General features: G+C 44.2%; 1 protein-coding gene across 1 annotated transcript; it reads right to left on the reverse strand.

Moving 5' to 3' along the window:
• Positions 1 to 415: 415 nt before the first annotated feature.
• LOC139464882 (tubulin alpha-1A chain-like) lies at positions 416 to 11201 on the reverse strand. The gene is made up of 3 exons (XM_071246450.1): positions 11102 to 11201; positions 6245 to 6467; positions 416 to 2719 (listed from the first exon to the last, which is right to left on the reverse strand). The coding sequence occupies exons 1-3, from the start codon at positions 11102 to 11104 to the stop codon at positions 1593 to 1595; spliced, it is 1353 nt and encodes a 450-aa protein (XP_071102551.1). The 5' UTR covers positions 11105 to 11201; the 3' UTR covers positions 416 to 1592.
• Between the last annotated feature and the right edge of the window lie 3806 nt (positions 11202 to 15007).

The following is a 15007-nucleotide window of genomic DNA, read 5'->3' on the forward strand; positions in this document are numbered from 1 at the left end:
ATTTTCTTATATTCAGCTTTCAAATTTTGAGTCGAGAACTTTGTCAACATATTTTGGAAGCGCATTGTCTGGAATGGAAGTACCCAGTTTGAAACTAGACCCGTGTAGCTCGAGAAAGCTGTTGTCTCACTTGGTCGTTTTGGCGTGACCTGTATTAATAGGATGTCTTAACATCTTTGTTTAGCAGTAGCGAGCACTACGATCTGATTTTAACGAGAATATGTAACGTGTGTTACATGCGTCGCTAGCAGGGTGTACAGGATTTTACGTGCAATATAGGTACTTCGCTTGTCTCGAACCATGAATGACTGGAAATGTATTCGAAAAATCCATCGAACGAGGTTACACTGTCCAGTGCGAAGCTCCGGTTTGTGGATCGGGTGTTGAAAAAACAACCAACTCCTTTATTCCATCAAAAGACTTGTATTCAAATACCGTAAATGTGGAGGTAAAATACGTCATATTGCAACACTATAAAAAAAACTAAAACTAGAACATTTGCTTTGATAAATAATCTGACAAAACAAACAGTGTAAAGCGTTGACACACATGGTGCTTTAACTTAAGTTATTTTGATCCTTTGGTTGCAAGAAGCAAGTGCAGGGCTGACCCCAGTATACGTGACCTTGACAATGCATACTACTTCCGGGTCAAGACAATTGACCCGACCTTATCTCCGGCTCTTATCTAGCGATTAACCGGTTCGGTTGAATACTCGATTAGTGACCACACCTTTTAGTCGTTTTTGTTTTAAATATCTTTTGCTGCTTTGGTTTTAGTTTTGACCTGTTGATGAGAATACCAATGAACTCTGTCACTACTTCAATAAAATAAGCGACGAAACCCAAGACACACAATTATCTTCTGACCAATAGGGAAGTCCCTTCGTGACTTACGAATGTCGGGGAGACACGTGTTGCTACCGAGGCCGACGGAAATCAGGGACTAATGCACACGTGTTTAGAGCTTTAAGAAACACGGATTTAATGTTTTCCGAATAAAAACAGTACCATGATCTGTATGAAGCATGAAGCATGAAGCAATCGAATTTCGAGCATGTTCTGGTAGGCTCCACCGTCGATTATCCAGCGTATTTCCTGGATCATGCGCCACCATAGCCTTGTTCGTCTTATCACTCACTTAGCAGAGAAGTTCTCTCGCCAATGAGTTTGTAATGAACAACAATCAAAATACATCTACATTCGATGTCATGGTATCGTTATAGCGAGCCATCGGTGCAATAAAACGTATTGTTTTTGTTTGTTTGTTATATGACGGCGGTCTGTATATCACCGAGTCTGGAGCAGACAATCCAGTGATTAACATCATAATCAACTGTTTATACCGTTGCTTGTATAAATTACGGATAAACAGTGTAATTTGGTTGGAGTCGTGTCATTCAAACCGGCCTCAATGTGAAACTAACGTGGCGAATTGGTCCAGGGTTTATACCCTACCGGAATAGAGATATCATACCCAGGACAATCGAGGATGGATTGGCCCACATCTTGGTCAACCTGCTCGAACGTATACTGTGGGTCACCCCGCATTGTAATATGGAAGAATAGATACGTCACAACCTTTTCCAACATTTAGTATTCATCCCCTCCTTCTCCTTCGCCTTCTATTGAGTCGACTCCAACCTCCTCGTAGTCCTTCTCCAGAGCAGCCAAGTCTTCACGGGCCTCGGAGAACTCTCCCTCCTCCATTCCCTCACCCACGTACCAGTGGACGAAGGCACGCTTGGCGTACATCAGGTCGAACTTGTGGTCAAGACGAGCCCAGGCCTCGGCGATGGCCGTGGTGTTGCTCAACATGCAGACAGCTCTCTGGACCTTGGCCAAGTCACCGCCGGGGACAACAGTGGGTGGCTGGTAGTTGATGCCGACCTTGAACCCAGTGGGACACCAGTCGACGAACTGGATGCTTCTCTTGGTCTTGATGGTGGCGATGGCAGCGTTGACGTCCTTGGGGACTACATCACCGCGGTACAGAAGACAGCAGGCCATGTACTTGCCGTGACGAGGGTCACACTTGACCATCTGGTTGGCGGGCTCGAAACAAGCATTAGTGATTTCGGGCACAGACAGTTGCTCGTGGTAGGCCTTTTCTGCAGAAATTACCGGGGCGTAGGTAGCCAGAGGGAAGTGGATACGTGGGTAGGGCACCAAGTTGGTCTGGAACTCAGTCAGATCCACGTTCAGTGCACCGTCGAAACGGAGAGACGCAGTGATGGAGCTGACAATCTGGCCAATCAGACGGTTCAGGTTAGTATAGCTTGGGCGCTCAATGTCGAGGTTACGCTTGCAGATGTCGAAGATGGCCTCGTTGTCGACCATGAAGGCGCAGTCGGAGTGTTCCAGGGTGGTGTGGGTTGTCAGGATGGAGTTGTAGGGCTCCACAACGGCGGTGGAGATCTGAGGAGCGGGGTAGACTGAGAACTCCAACTTGGACTTTTTGCCGTAGTCGACGGACAGCCTCTCCATCAACAGAGAGGTGAAGCCGGAGCCAGTGCCGCCACCGAAGCTATGGAACAGGAGGAAGCCCTGGAGACCGGTGCACTGGTCAGCCAACTTCCTGATGCGGTCAAGGACGAGGTCGACGATCTCTTTGCCGATGGTGTAGTGTCCACGAGCGTAGTTGTTGGCGGCGTCCTCCTTGCCGGTGATGAGCTGCTCGGGGTGGAACAGTTGTCGGTAGGTGCCGGTACGGACCTCATCTGAAATACACAAACACTTGACACTGGAGATAATTATTTTCTGCATTACTTTACGCAATTAAGCTCATACTCCTACCCAGAGTTCCTTGCGGTCAACCTTGTACCTCTGCCACAGGCCAGCGATATTCGTTACATCTGACACAGTCCATTCAACAAATTACACATGTTCTCGTCAGTTTTAAATATTAAATGTCTTCACATTTAGATAAAAAATGTCATAAAATGGATACCTTTAAATGAGAAAATATCCTAAAGCGCAAACAACTATTTCCAATTTTGTATTTATCCCTTGATGACAATGTTATACGGCTCCACATGCTGTCAAGACCGCCTCCGTGGTCTAGTGGTAGAGCGTCCGCCCGGAGAGCGGAAGGTCCGGGGTTCGATCCCCGGCCGCGTCATACCAAAAGACGTTAAAAGATGGTACTTGTTGTTACCCTGTCTGGCGCTCGGCATTAAGGGGCTAAAACAAGGACTGGTCGGCTCGGAGTCAGTATACTGTGTCTGAGTGGGGTATTCATGTTAAACTGCGGCATGGTATCTCAGTGAGCTAGCACTATAAATCGGCATCAGTACGGACTAGTACAAGCAGCCACACAAACACACACACGTTACATGCACGTCGCTATATAAGTGCAATAATCTTGGACGCGACGTGGGGGGTTAAAGTGTTCGCTCGTCACGCCAAAAATCGGGTTCGATTCCCCACATGGGTACAATGTGTGAAGCCCATTTCCGGTGTCCCCCGCCGTGATATTGCTGAAAGCAGCGTAAAAGCATACTCATTCACTCTTGTTAATCCACACTAGAGGGAGGGGCGGGTGAATAATAAATGTTTGATAAGGTTGTGACGTATCTAGTTTGCCATATAACACCCCGATCCTGACACAGGTTACAAATTTAGTATTACAAGTACTGATTCTCGGTGAAATAGTGATCGCTACTTCTCCAAAAAGGTAAAGACAGATTAACCACTGTGATGTGAAAGAATCGGGTGTTCCTTAACTTAGTTTGAGTAGCATACATGTATTTTGTGCCCGCCAGCGGATTTTCAATGAGGTAGGGGCGGTCGGGTAGCCTAGTGGTTAAAGCGTTCGCTCGTCAAGTCGAAGACCCGGGTTCGATTCCCGACATGGGTACAATGTGTGAAGGCCATTTCTGGTGTCCCCCGCCGTGATATTGCTGGAATATTGCTAAAAGCGGCGTAAAACCATACTCTCTCACTCACTCAATGTGGTAACATACAATGTAAAAACTGGGCAGCCAGGTGTATTTTATTCTGAGAAATGGTCAGCAGTTGCACAGCTTTGATTTAATTTTGGTATTCGGCAAACAGACTGTATTTGTTTGTTTATTTGTTGTTTAACGCCGCACTCAGCAATAATCCAGCTATATGACGGCGGTCTGTAAATAATCGACATCATGAACATCGACCCACGCAATTGGGCTCGATGACATGCATCAACCAAGTCACCGAGTCTGACCAACCGGTCCCGTTAGTCGCATCTGAAGTGAGTCAGTTATTACCGATTCAAAACCAAGTTCGAATTGGTTTTCAGTAACCTATGTTTGCAAACGGGATCGGGTGGTCAGGCTCGTTGAATCGGTTGTTTATCATCGTATCCCATTTAGGTAGATCGATGCTCATGATATCAATCACTGGATTGTCTGGTCTAGATTCGATTATTTGGAGACCGCCGCCATATAGCTGGAATATTGTGAGTGCGGCGTTAAACAACAAACAAACAAACAAACAAACAAACTAATCGATTCAGAGGAGAATTGAATATCCCCAACATTCCAGCAAGAATTTACTACGACCGAATCTTTAACACCCTGGCACCAAACTGGGGGGCACGTTCAACACGACAGTCACACAGGAAAACACACCCCACCTTGTGGAGCAGGCTTAGCTGCGTTTTCCAAAGTAAATATTCAGTTATCAAATTATAAAGGTTACGGTCGTCAGTATTTCCGTATGTGTTGAGAGTCGTTTAACTATTCACGAGTGTACACCTAATAACACGACATTTGTTCCTTTATTGGGTGTCACATCTCACCCTGTTCTCAGGGGAATATCTCACGTTGAGAGAACTCAGCTTCTTATCTCAGCAATGTGTGTTCTTAAGTGGGAATTGATATCGTCAAGGATCGCCGAAGTTCTCAAACCGAAACGATTATTGGTCATTGTGATCGATCTAGACGCGAAACTCCATTCTGGCGTCGCCAGCCCTACCGGTCTAGTCTGCTGGCATCGTTTCGTAGTGTGCTCAGCACATAAGCTAAACGAGCTTAAACCTGACAGAGGGATTGCAGCTGTTAATAATTCAGATAGAAAATAGAGCATATGTGTGTAAATATGTTATCTGGAGAGCTGAAATCATCATATCAGTGTGTCATCCATGCGTTACTGGTTCCTTGTGCGCTCTCCAATAATAGTTTTACTGATACTGTGCGACCACTCTCTGTGTGTGTGTGCATGCATGTGTGTGTGTGTGTGTGTGCGTGTGTGTGTGCGTGCGTGGTGAGTATGTCTGTGCGTGGTGTGTGTGTGTGTGTGTGTGTGTGTGTGTGTGTGTGTGTGTGTGTGTGTGTGTGTGCGCGCGCGTGTGCGTGCGTGCGTGGTGAGTATGTCTGTGCGTGGTGTGTGTGTGTGTGTGTTGAGCGTGTCTATGTGTGTGTGTATGTGTGTGTGTATTTGTTTGTTGTGTGTCTAAGTGTGTGTTGAGTGTCTATGAGTGAGTGAGTGAGTGAGTGTGCGAGTGAGTATGGTTTTACGCCGCTTTTAGCAATATTCCAGCAATATCACGGCGGGGGACACCAGAAATGGGCTTCACACATTGTACCCATGTCGGGAATCGAACCCGGGTCTTCGACTTGACGAGCGAACGCTTTAACCACTAGGCTACCCGACCGCCCCTGTGTGTCTATGACTGTGTCACTGTATGTGTTGAGCGTGTATGTGTGTGTATATGGTTCTCTGTGTGTATGTGTGTGTTGTGTGTCTATGAGTGTAAGTGTCACTGTATGTGTAGAGCGTGTCTGTGTGTGTATATGGTTCTCTGTGTGTATGTGTGGGTTGTGTGTCTATGAGTGTAAGTGTCTCTGTATGTGTAGAGCGTGTCTGTGTGTGTATATGGTTCTCTATGTGTATGTGTGTGATGTGTGTCTATGAGTATAAGTGTCACTGTATGTGTTGAGCGTGTCTGTTTGTGTGTATGTGTGTATGTGGTTCTGTGTGTGTTGTGAGTCAATGTGTGTCCATGTGTGTGTTGTGTGTCTATGAATGTAAGTGTCTCTGTATGTGTTGTGTGTGTCTATGTATGTTGAGTGTGTCCGTGTTTTTCAAGTCTTCTCTACCCTGAAGTGTGTGTGTGTGTAGGCCTGTGTGTGTGTGTAGGCGTGTGTGCGTGTGTGTGTGTGTGGGGGGGGGGGGGGGGCGTATGTGTGCGTGTGTATGTCAAAGGAATGACGTATCTGAGACTCACATTCTCTGTCACGGTATTTAACTCAGTACAAACTAACCTACAACCGTGGGCTCCAGATCAACGAAGACGGCCCGAGGGACGTGTTTCCCCGACCCCGTCTCGCTGAAGAAGGTGTTGAAGGAGTCGTCCACACCCCCGATGGTCTTGTCTGAGGGCATCTGACCATCAGGCTGGATGCCGTGCTCCAAACAGTATAACTCCCAGCATGCATTGCCGATCTGGACGCCAGCTTGGCCAATGTGGACGCTGATACATTCACGCTAAAACGACAAAAATATTTGAATTTTAAAAACAAATTTGCTTGCCACAGTTAAAGACACTACATTTTAGAGAGCGACCGAATTTGGAATGCAGAGCTTTAGACAAGCTGCATATCTGCGTAAAATATGGAAACACCTATGGATTTTCATTTTTGGACAGCCCTCTGAAGATTAGGGTTATGATTGGTCTTCAGAAAACAATTCTTTAACGGGATCTAGTTGTCAGGCTCAGACTTGGTTGATCCATGTCATCGTATCCCAGTTGCGAAGATTGATGCTCATAATGTCAATCACTGGGTTGTCTGGTTCAGACAATTTATTTACAGACCGCGTCATATAGCTGGGATATTGCTGACTGGGGTGTTAAACAACAAACGAATCTCCATGGGCCACGATGAAATGGCTATGGCTTGTCTTTTCGTAAATATAAACTAGTTTGTTTCGATTATCCGACGAAACAGATCCAACTGGGCGTACAATCCAAAATAGTTGTGGGAGTTATATGAATGGGTCATATGTGAATGGATCACCAGGTGTTCGCGAAAAGGGTATGCATGTCCCACTCTACCGGTAGAACCCGCCACTCACACAATTTGCATAACTAACTTTGGAGGTCATCGTTTAATTATTAACTGTGACTGGCTGAGACATGTGGAACAGTTTAGAATTATAGTAATTCAGTTATTACATGTCACACCAGCTGCTGATTGAATTTCTTACCCTTAACTTTGTCTCCAGGGAAGCAGTCATATAATCAAATATACACATCTCATCTCGTACGTGCAAACACATTCTGCAAGTTTGTTTTAACTTTCTAAATCAATATTTCTTGGTAGGTTTTAATAACCAAACCTTACTGTGTTCATGGTCTCCCGGGGGTGGCCCGGTCGTCAAAGGCGCAACAATGCGCCGTGCAGAGTTGCGTCCCTTGGGCACCCAGACACCTATGATGTGGGCTCGAAGTCCGGTCGCCCCGACAAAGTTTCGATATGTTTGCCAATACTGTATTATTCCTTATCGGCGGAATGGCTTGTTTTCATTATATAAGTATTTTGATCATATACAGCTATCTTCCTCAATTATTCATCGCGATATTTCGTGATTTTATTTCAAGTGGCAAGGACGACACGTTTGTCTGATCGTGAATCGTGCACGTGGGTTTCACAAACGCGGTAAACGTCTAAAAACTGCACAGGGGGCCCAGCGGTCAGCTGTGCTTGGGTAGCCAGAAACCTATGAGTGTGGGTTCGAATCCCAGTTTGCCCCGATTACGTTTCTTGGTTGGTCAGCACCATACCATGCTCGTAGGTTTCACCAAAGTAGTAAACGTCTAAGACCTGATCATGAATCACTTTGGGCTTTCCTCCAAGCTGACACGCCGTGATGTAACTGGAATACTGTTTAAAGCGTTGTTAAATCCAACCCACTCACTCACTCACTCTGGGTTCATAGGACGGGGACTAATTACGCGGACGCTGTTCAGTCTTCTACCAGGAGCACAGAGCGACCGCTTCTCCCGGTATCGATCCGCCGCTAGTTCCAGCAGCCTCCCGAGCGAAGGTGGTGCGGAAGTGCGCAGTTCGTTTACCGGCGTCGTAATTCACTGATGGACGGAACAATGCATGTTGAGGACATCTTCATAAACTGAATTTGTTTATTTTAGGGCTAATGATATTCTTTTATTTGAAATTCCGTCTCCTGGTGTGGCGGACGTGTTCACGGTGTTGTAACCTTTAGCTCAAGAGAGTCTGGTTCCACCACTTACGACTGCGGGTTGCCATGGTAACCATTAATTGAGAAATAAGCAATGCAGTGTGTGAGTGCATCTGGTTTTGTGGTGTTCTTGAAACCACGTGTTATGCCAATAGTCCGATGGGGTTGTATAATTGATTTATGAATACAACAGGTCTCTTGTGAGACATGGTAATGAAGGATGCTGTAACGTTAGTTTAATAAAGAATACGAATAAAAACTGCTGGGCAAAAGAAAGTATATACTTGAAAATTGGATTTGAACACAAAAATACAAACTTTATCAAAACGTTACTAGTTCAAAAACAGTCGATGAAGGATTTAAGGTCCACTACATAACTATGATACGCATATCAAATACATCACTATCAAATACAGTAAAGTACGGTTATAACGAACTCAAAGGGACTACTAATTTTAGTTCGTTATAACCGTAGTTCGTTATAAGCATATATACAGCATAACTACAGCAAATAATCGGGACCAAAAAAGTAGGCTCCTTATATCCGTCAGTTCGTTATAAGCGTGTTCGTTTTAGCCGTAGTTTACTGTATACAATTCTTGTATATTTCATCTTAGCCACCATCAAACACCATGCGTTCTGCTGGCCGTGGTTCAGTTGTGTAAGCCAGGAAATTAGTTAGGTGTAAAGTTTAATCGTCCTTCACCTGACGGTTCAGACATTTTTACTTATAGTCCGTGACTATGCTTGTGGTAAAAGGCGACTAACGGGATCGGGTGGTCAGACTCGGTGACTTGGTTGATGCATGTCATCGGTCCCAATTGCGTGGATCGATGCTCATGTTGTCAATCTCTGGATTGTCTGGTCCAGACTCGATTATTTACAGACCGCCGTCATATAGCTGGAATATTGCTTAGTGCGGCGTTAAACAACAAACCAACCAACAAAAAGTCTGATGTCGCCCTTCCGCTTGGGGGACAACTCGCAACATGTTCCACAAACCAATATAAAGTAACCATCTTGGTAGCCAATTCATTCTTCCAGTAAACAGAACCATCCACATACCAGATTGCTTCTACATGTGTCCTATTGCGATTGTTTGACAGGTATTCCTGCAATTATTTCTAATTCAACGATTCAACCCCTTGAAACGCACATAATTAAAGACAACTTTTTATCTATTATTCATTAACGAGAAAAGCAAGGGGCTGTGTCACTTTGTCTGGAGGGAGCGAGTTGTAAAACAATATGGCGGTTTGTTTGTTTGTTTGTTGTTTTACGCCGCACTCGGCAATATTCAAGCTATAATCGAGTCTGGACCAGGCAATCCAGTGATTTACATCATGAGCATCGATCCATGCAATTGGGATCGATGACATGCATCAACAGAGTCAGCGAGCCTGACCACTCGATCCCGTTAGTCGCCTTTTACGGCAAGCATGGGTTTATGAAGACTTATTCTACCCCGGATCTTCACGGGTCCAATATGGCGGTACGGAAGAAACATCCCTGGTACATACTTTGTGGTAAGTTGCTCAAATTGAAGAACCGTTTATTGACAGATCTTTGCTGTGAACTTAGACCGCTCACAATGCATTCATGGGTTCTAGTGATTGTTTATGGTTTATCTTTGTTTGAACAGTATTTCAGTTATATCAAGTTAGTCGCGGTATGAAAGCCCGTGAATCATGTCTAAGACGTGCACCACTTTGGTCAAGCCCACGAGCACGGACATGGTGCTGACCCACCTTAAAACACGACCAGGACGAACCGGGCTTCGAAACCACGATCTCAAATTGCTAGACAGCTTAAGGTAGCAACCTAGCAGGTATCGAATTGCAGCGCATTAGACGATTTGGGCAACCTGTACCCTAATTGGTTCTTGGAATTGCCGAGTTCCGCGCATATTCATTCAACCACACACGACATCAACGGTCTAACATTGGGAGTGAGTGAGTGAGTGAGTTGGGTTTAACGCCGCTTTTAACAGTATTCCAGTTATATCGCGGGGTGTTAGCTTAATGTGGGAGGAAAGCCCGAAGTGATGCAGGTCCCACGAGCACGGTAATGGTGCTGACAAACCTAGAAACATAATCGGGGCGAACCGAGATTCGAACCCACAATCATAGGTTTATGGCGTGCCCAAGGGACGCATTTCTGCAAAGCGAATCGCGGCGCCTTAGACGACTGGGCCACCCGTGCCACCTCTAACATTTGGAAAGGACTTTCAGTGATCCTCAAACCATCTATATACGGCTATACGCATCATCATCGTCATGTCATAGTTCAGAACTGTCCGTCTGTTGAAGCTATTGCAAATTGTCTAAACAATGACGTCATAAATTGTTTCATAAACATTACCGCGTTTAAAATGAAGGTTGGAATGTTTGTTTTATTAATAATATATGTAAGACAGGAATAATACCGTCATAAGTGTATGGTGGTATTATATGCACATACATTATCTTGCAGCATCATAACGTATAAAATACCTGTCGATACCTTTGAATTTCTATAAAATTAGAGACACATTGTGAATGTATTAAACGAGAGTACGTGTTAACGCCTAAACCAAAACAGGCACTTCCACTCAAAGGGAACATCGAATATGTGACAGGGCCAGGCGCGGGTCAAACGGGACATGGATCCTTTTACATATATTATTGAAATAAATGTCAAATATTTTCAAATACGTGTATTTCCAAAAATAAAATTGAAAAGATATTTATCCTTGCTTTATCACATTGCCACCCGTTTCTTTATCATCAACGACTTTGTCCTAAACATCAACAGATGTCTATATGTGAGCATGGTACGATTCTTCTGCAATAAATTATACTGATGATGTTACAAGCATAGACACAGAGCAGATCTGTTGGAGACAATGCTCAAAATATTATATCGACTAAAATCATACTCACCATATTGCAGATTTAAAGAGAAATCCTTGGAGAGGATATTTAAACCGGTGCAGATAACCTGTTCTCACACAGACATAAAGATCTTCAGTGAGTCGGCAGGTCTGACGAAAATGAAAGCCTAGCCATTGACGTCAAGTTTTATACACCTCGGAAATAGGTCACCGCGAGCTAAATGTAACGAGTGTTTTGATTGGTTGTTAGCTGTAGTACTCGCAGACCGCGATATTTGTCATCGGTGTCTGGCCTGGTGGAGGGAGAGTGTGTTGTTCAAAATGTTTGGAATATTGTCGCATTTTTAACTTCTCGATGTGGGCAGCCCCTTGGTTAAATATACTCTAACGCATAAAACAAACGCACAGTGTGAACGTCAGTGTGAAGAGTTAATTCAGCGGCTGCTGGGGTTTTGCAAGATTTACCAGCAGAAAACATCTGAGTCATGCGCGGGGACTTTTTCCATCGGCTGACGATTTGTTTTGGGAAAACACTGTCATTGATAAACATTACAGGTGTAGATGGGGTTTTTTTCAAGTAAGACACGAATACATTCATCAGTGTTGATTGGTCTCACATGGGGCTATTCAACGTTAAGGTGTCCATATATCCAGCCTATATTCTGGAAGCCAATGTAGTGTTGAGGTGGGGAAGAATAGGTCTTCACAAACCCATGCTTACCGTAAAAGGAGACTTTGCATGTCGTAAGAGGCGACTAACGGGATCGGGTGGTCAGGCTCGCTAACTTGGTTGATGCATGTCATCGTGTCCCAATTGCGTGGATCGATCTTCATCATATCAATCACTGGATTATCTGGCCCAGACTCGATTATTTACAGACCGCCGCCATATAGCTGGAATATTTCTGAATGCGGCGTTAAACAACAAACAAACAAACAAATAGTATTGTGGTGTGTCAGCAATGTAGTCAAACACTTTTAGTAACACATTTGGGTAAAGGTTCAAGCTTCGCTCGTCAAGTGGAAGATCCAGTTTCGATTCCCCACATGGGTACTATGTGCGAAGCCTATTTTCCGGTGTTCCCGTCGTCATTTTCCCCAATATTGATAAAAGTAATATAAATCCATAGTATTACACAATTACTCACTCGTAACACACTGTTCAAAGGCTTTGGCTGAGAAATACATGTACTTACTTAGATATATGATATCGGAATAGGAGATTGACATGTGAAAATTCAGACTTTAGGAGCTATCTGTATTTAATTGCTTTCCCGCTAACACTGACAAGGGGGTTAAAACTCGATCTAGGTCAGTGCACCCGACAGTGTGAAAGGTACATTTAGTGTTGAACACAGGTGCAGACACACATTAGACTGTCTTTGAGGGAATGAATCAAACTTGCTGGGGCTGCCGATTTACTCAGTCGTGGTCCGCCTTTAAAGTGTGATACAGGTGCGTGGTTAATATGAAAACACCTTGCGCCTGGAACACCAGAATTATCCTCAGGGAGCTGAGAATGAATTTGAATACACCCGATTTCATGTTGAACCATACTTAATATGTTAAGGACCAAGTCTTTCAAATTATTATACTTAATCTGTCATGTCCTTAAATATTTTAGTATATAAACAACGTTCGAATTATTGTTATTAGTATTATTATCAGTAGTAGTAGTAGCAGCAGCAGCAGTAGTAGTAGCAGCATCAGCATCATAAGTATTATGTAGCAGAAATAACTTGTTTCAAATGTTTCACATCGTGCTGCGGGAACAATGTCCACGACAACACACAGGATCCCTGTGAAATATCTTGCATTTATCACACATCTGAGTGTTCGTCCATCAATACTTGGTCATCGTGCTTGCATCACATATCTGACTGGCCATCAGACTTGGTCATCGTGCTTGCATCACATATCTGACTGTGGCCATCAGACTTGGTCACCATGCTTGCATCATATATCTGACTTTGTCCATAAAATTGGTCATCATGCTTGCATCACATATCTGACTGTGTCCTTCACACTTGGTCAACATGCTTGCATCACATATCTGACTGTGTCCTTCAGACTTGGTCACCATCCTTGCATCACATATATGACTGTGTCCTTCAGACTTGGTCACTATGCTTGCATCACATATCTGACTGTGGCCATCAGACTTGGCCATCGTGCTTGCATCACATATCTGACTGTGTCCTTCACACTTGGTCACCATGCTTGCATCACATGTCTGACTGTGGCCATCAGACTTGGTCACCATGCTTGCATCACATATCTGACTGTGTCCTTCAGACTTGGTCACCATGCTTACATCACATATCTGACTGTGTCCTTCAGACTTGGTCACCATGCTTGCATCACATATCTGACTGTGTCCTTCAGACTTGGTCACCATGCTTGCATCGCATATCTGACTGTGTCCTTCAGACTTGGTCACCATGCTTGCATCACATATCTGACTGTGTCCTTCACACTTGGTCACAATGCTTGCATCACATATCTGACTGTGTCCTTCAGACTTGATCATGATACTTGCATCACATATCTGACTGTGTCCATCAATACTTGGTCATCGTGCTTGCATCACATATCTGACTGTGTCCATCAATACTTGGTCATCGTGCTTGCTTCACATATCTGACTGTGTCCATCTGACTTGATCATGATACTTGCATCACATATCTGACTGTGTCCATCTGACTTGATCATGAAACTTGCATCACATATCTGCCTGTTTCAGTCAGACTTGGTCACCATGCTTGCATCACATATCTGACTGTGGCCATCAATACTTGGTCATCGTGCTTGCATCACATATCTGACTGTGGCCATCAATACTTGGTCATCGTGCTTGCATCACATATCTGACTGTGGCCATCAATACTTGGTCATCGTGCTTGCATCACATATCTGACTGTGGCCATCAATACATGGTCATCGTGCTTGCATCACATATTTGACTTTGGCCATCAATACTTGGTCATCGTGCTTGCATCACATATCTGACTGTGGCCATCAGGCACATGATGAAAAATCACGTTAATCGAAACACACGCTCGACAGAACACACTGGTAACAGCATGGGATAGGATAATTTGTGCAGAATGGTGACCGATATGAAATAAAGATTACTACCCGCGTTGTTTCCATACGTATCTGAGGAGCGAGTGACTAAGTGACCTCCACTACATCAACTTCGGTAAAAGACGATACACGGAATAAGAAAATAAGAGTAGATAATGTTTTTTTGGTTTATATAAGTTTTATTGCATGAATACTTGCTCATGATACAATGGCGGAAGTAGCAGGTAGTAGGGAGGGGCTTGTCATGCGTAACGGGTCTACACTCGACTGAAGAACGAGTAACGTATCAACGCACTCTCCTACCCAAATTTCCATGCGGCCAGCATAGTACCTCTGTAACAGGCCAGCGCCATGTGACCATTCGTCACATCTTACATGGTCCATTCAAGATATTGCATCTGCCTTTCATCTGTTTCATCTTTGACAAGTCTCCACTTGTAGATAAACATGAGTCATGGAAAGGGTGTGGTATCGGTGAATAACAATCAAGTATGACGCTGATATTACTGTCATGTCGGAAATGGAGGCATCGTCTGTGAAGTTAGGTTTACCATTAACTGCAAGATGATTCAACGTTTGAGTTAGCTGACAAACTTGAACACGACTTGAATCACACTTGAATCACTTGAATGGTTGGTTTGTTTGTTTGTTGTTTGTTGTTTAATGCCACACTCAGCAATATTCAAGCTATATGACGGCGGTCTGTAAATGATCGAGTCTGGACCAGACAATCTAGTGATTGATATCATGAACATCAATCCACGCATTTGGGATCGATGACATGCATCAACCAAGTCAACAATCCTGACCACCCGATCCCGTTAGTCGCCTTTTACGACAAGCATAGTCACCTTTTACGGCAAGCATG

Source organism: Haliotis cracherodii, unplaced genomic scaffold, assembly GCF_022045235.1.
Source record: "Haliotis cracherodii isolate W230 unplaced genomic scaffold, xgHalCrac1.p SCAF_17, whole genome shotgun sequence".
NCBI lineage: Eukaryota > Metazoa > Mollusca > Gastropoda > Lepetellida > Haliotidae > Haliotis > Haliotis cracherodii.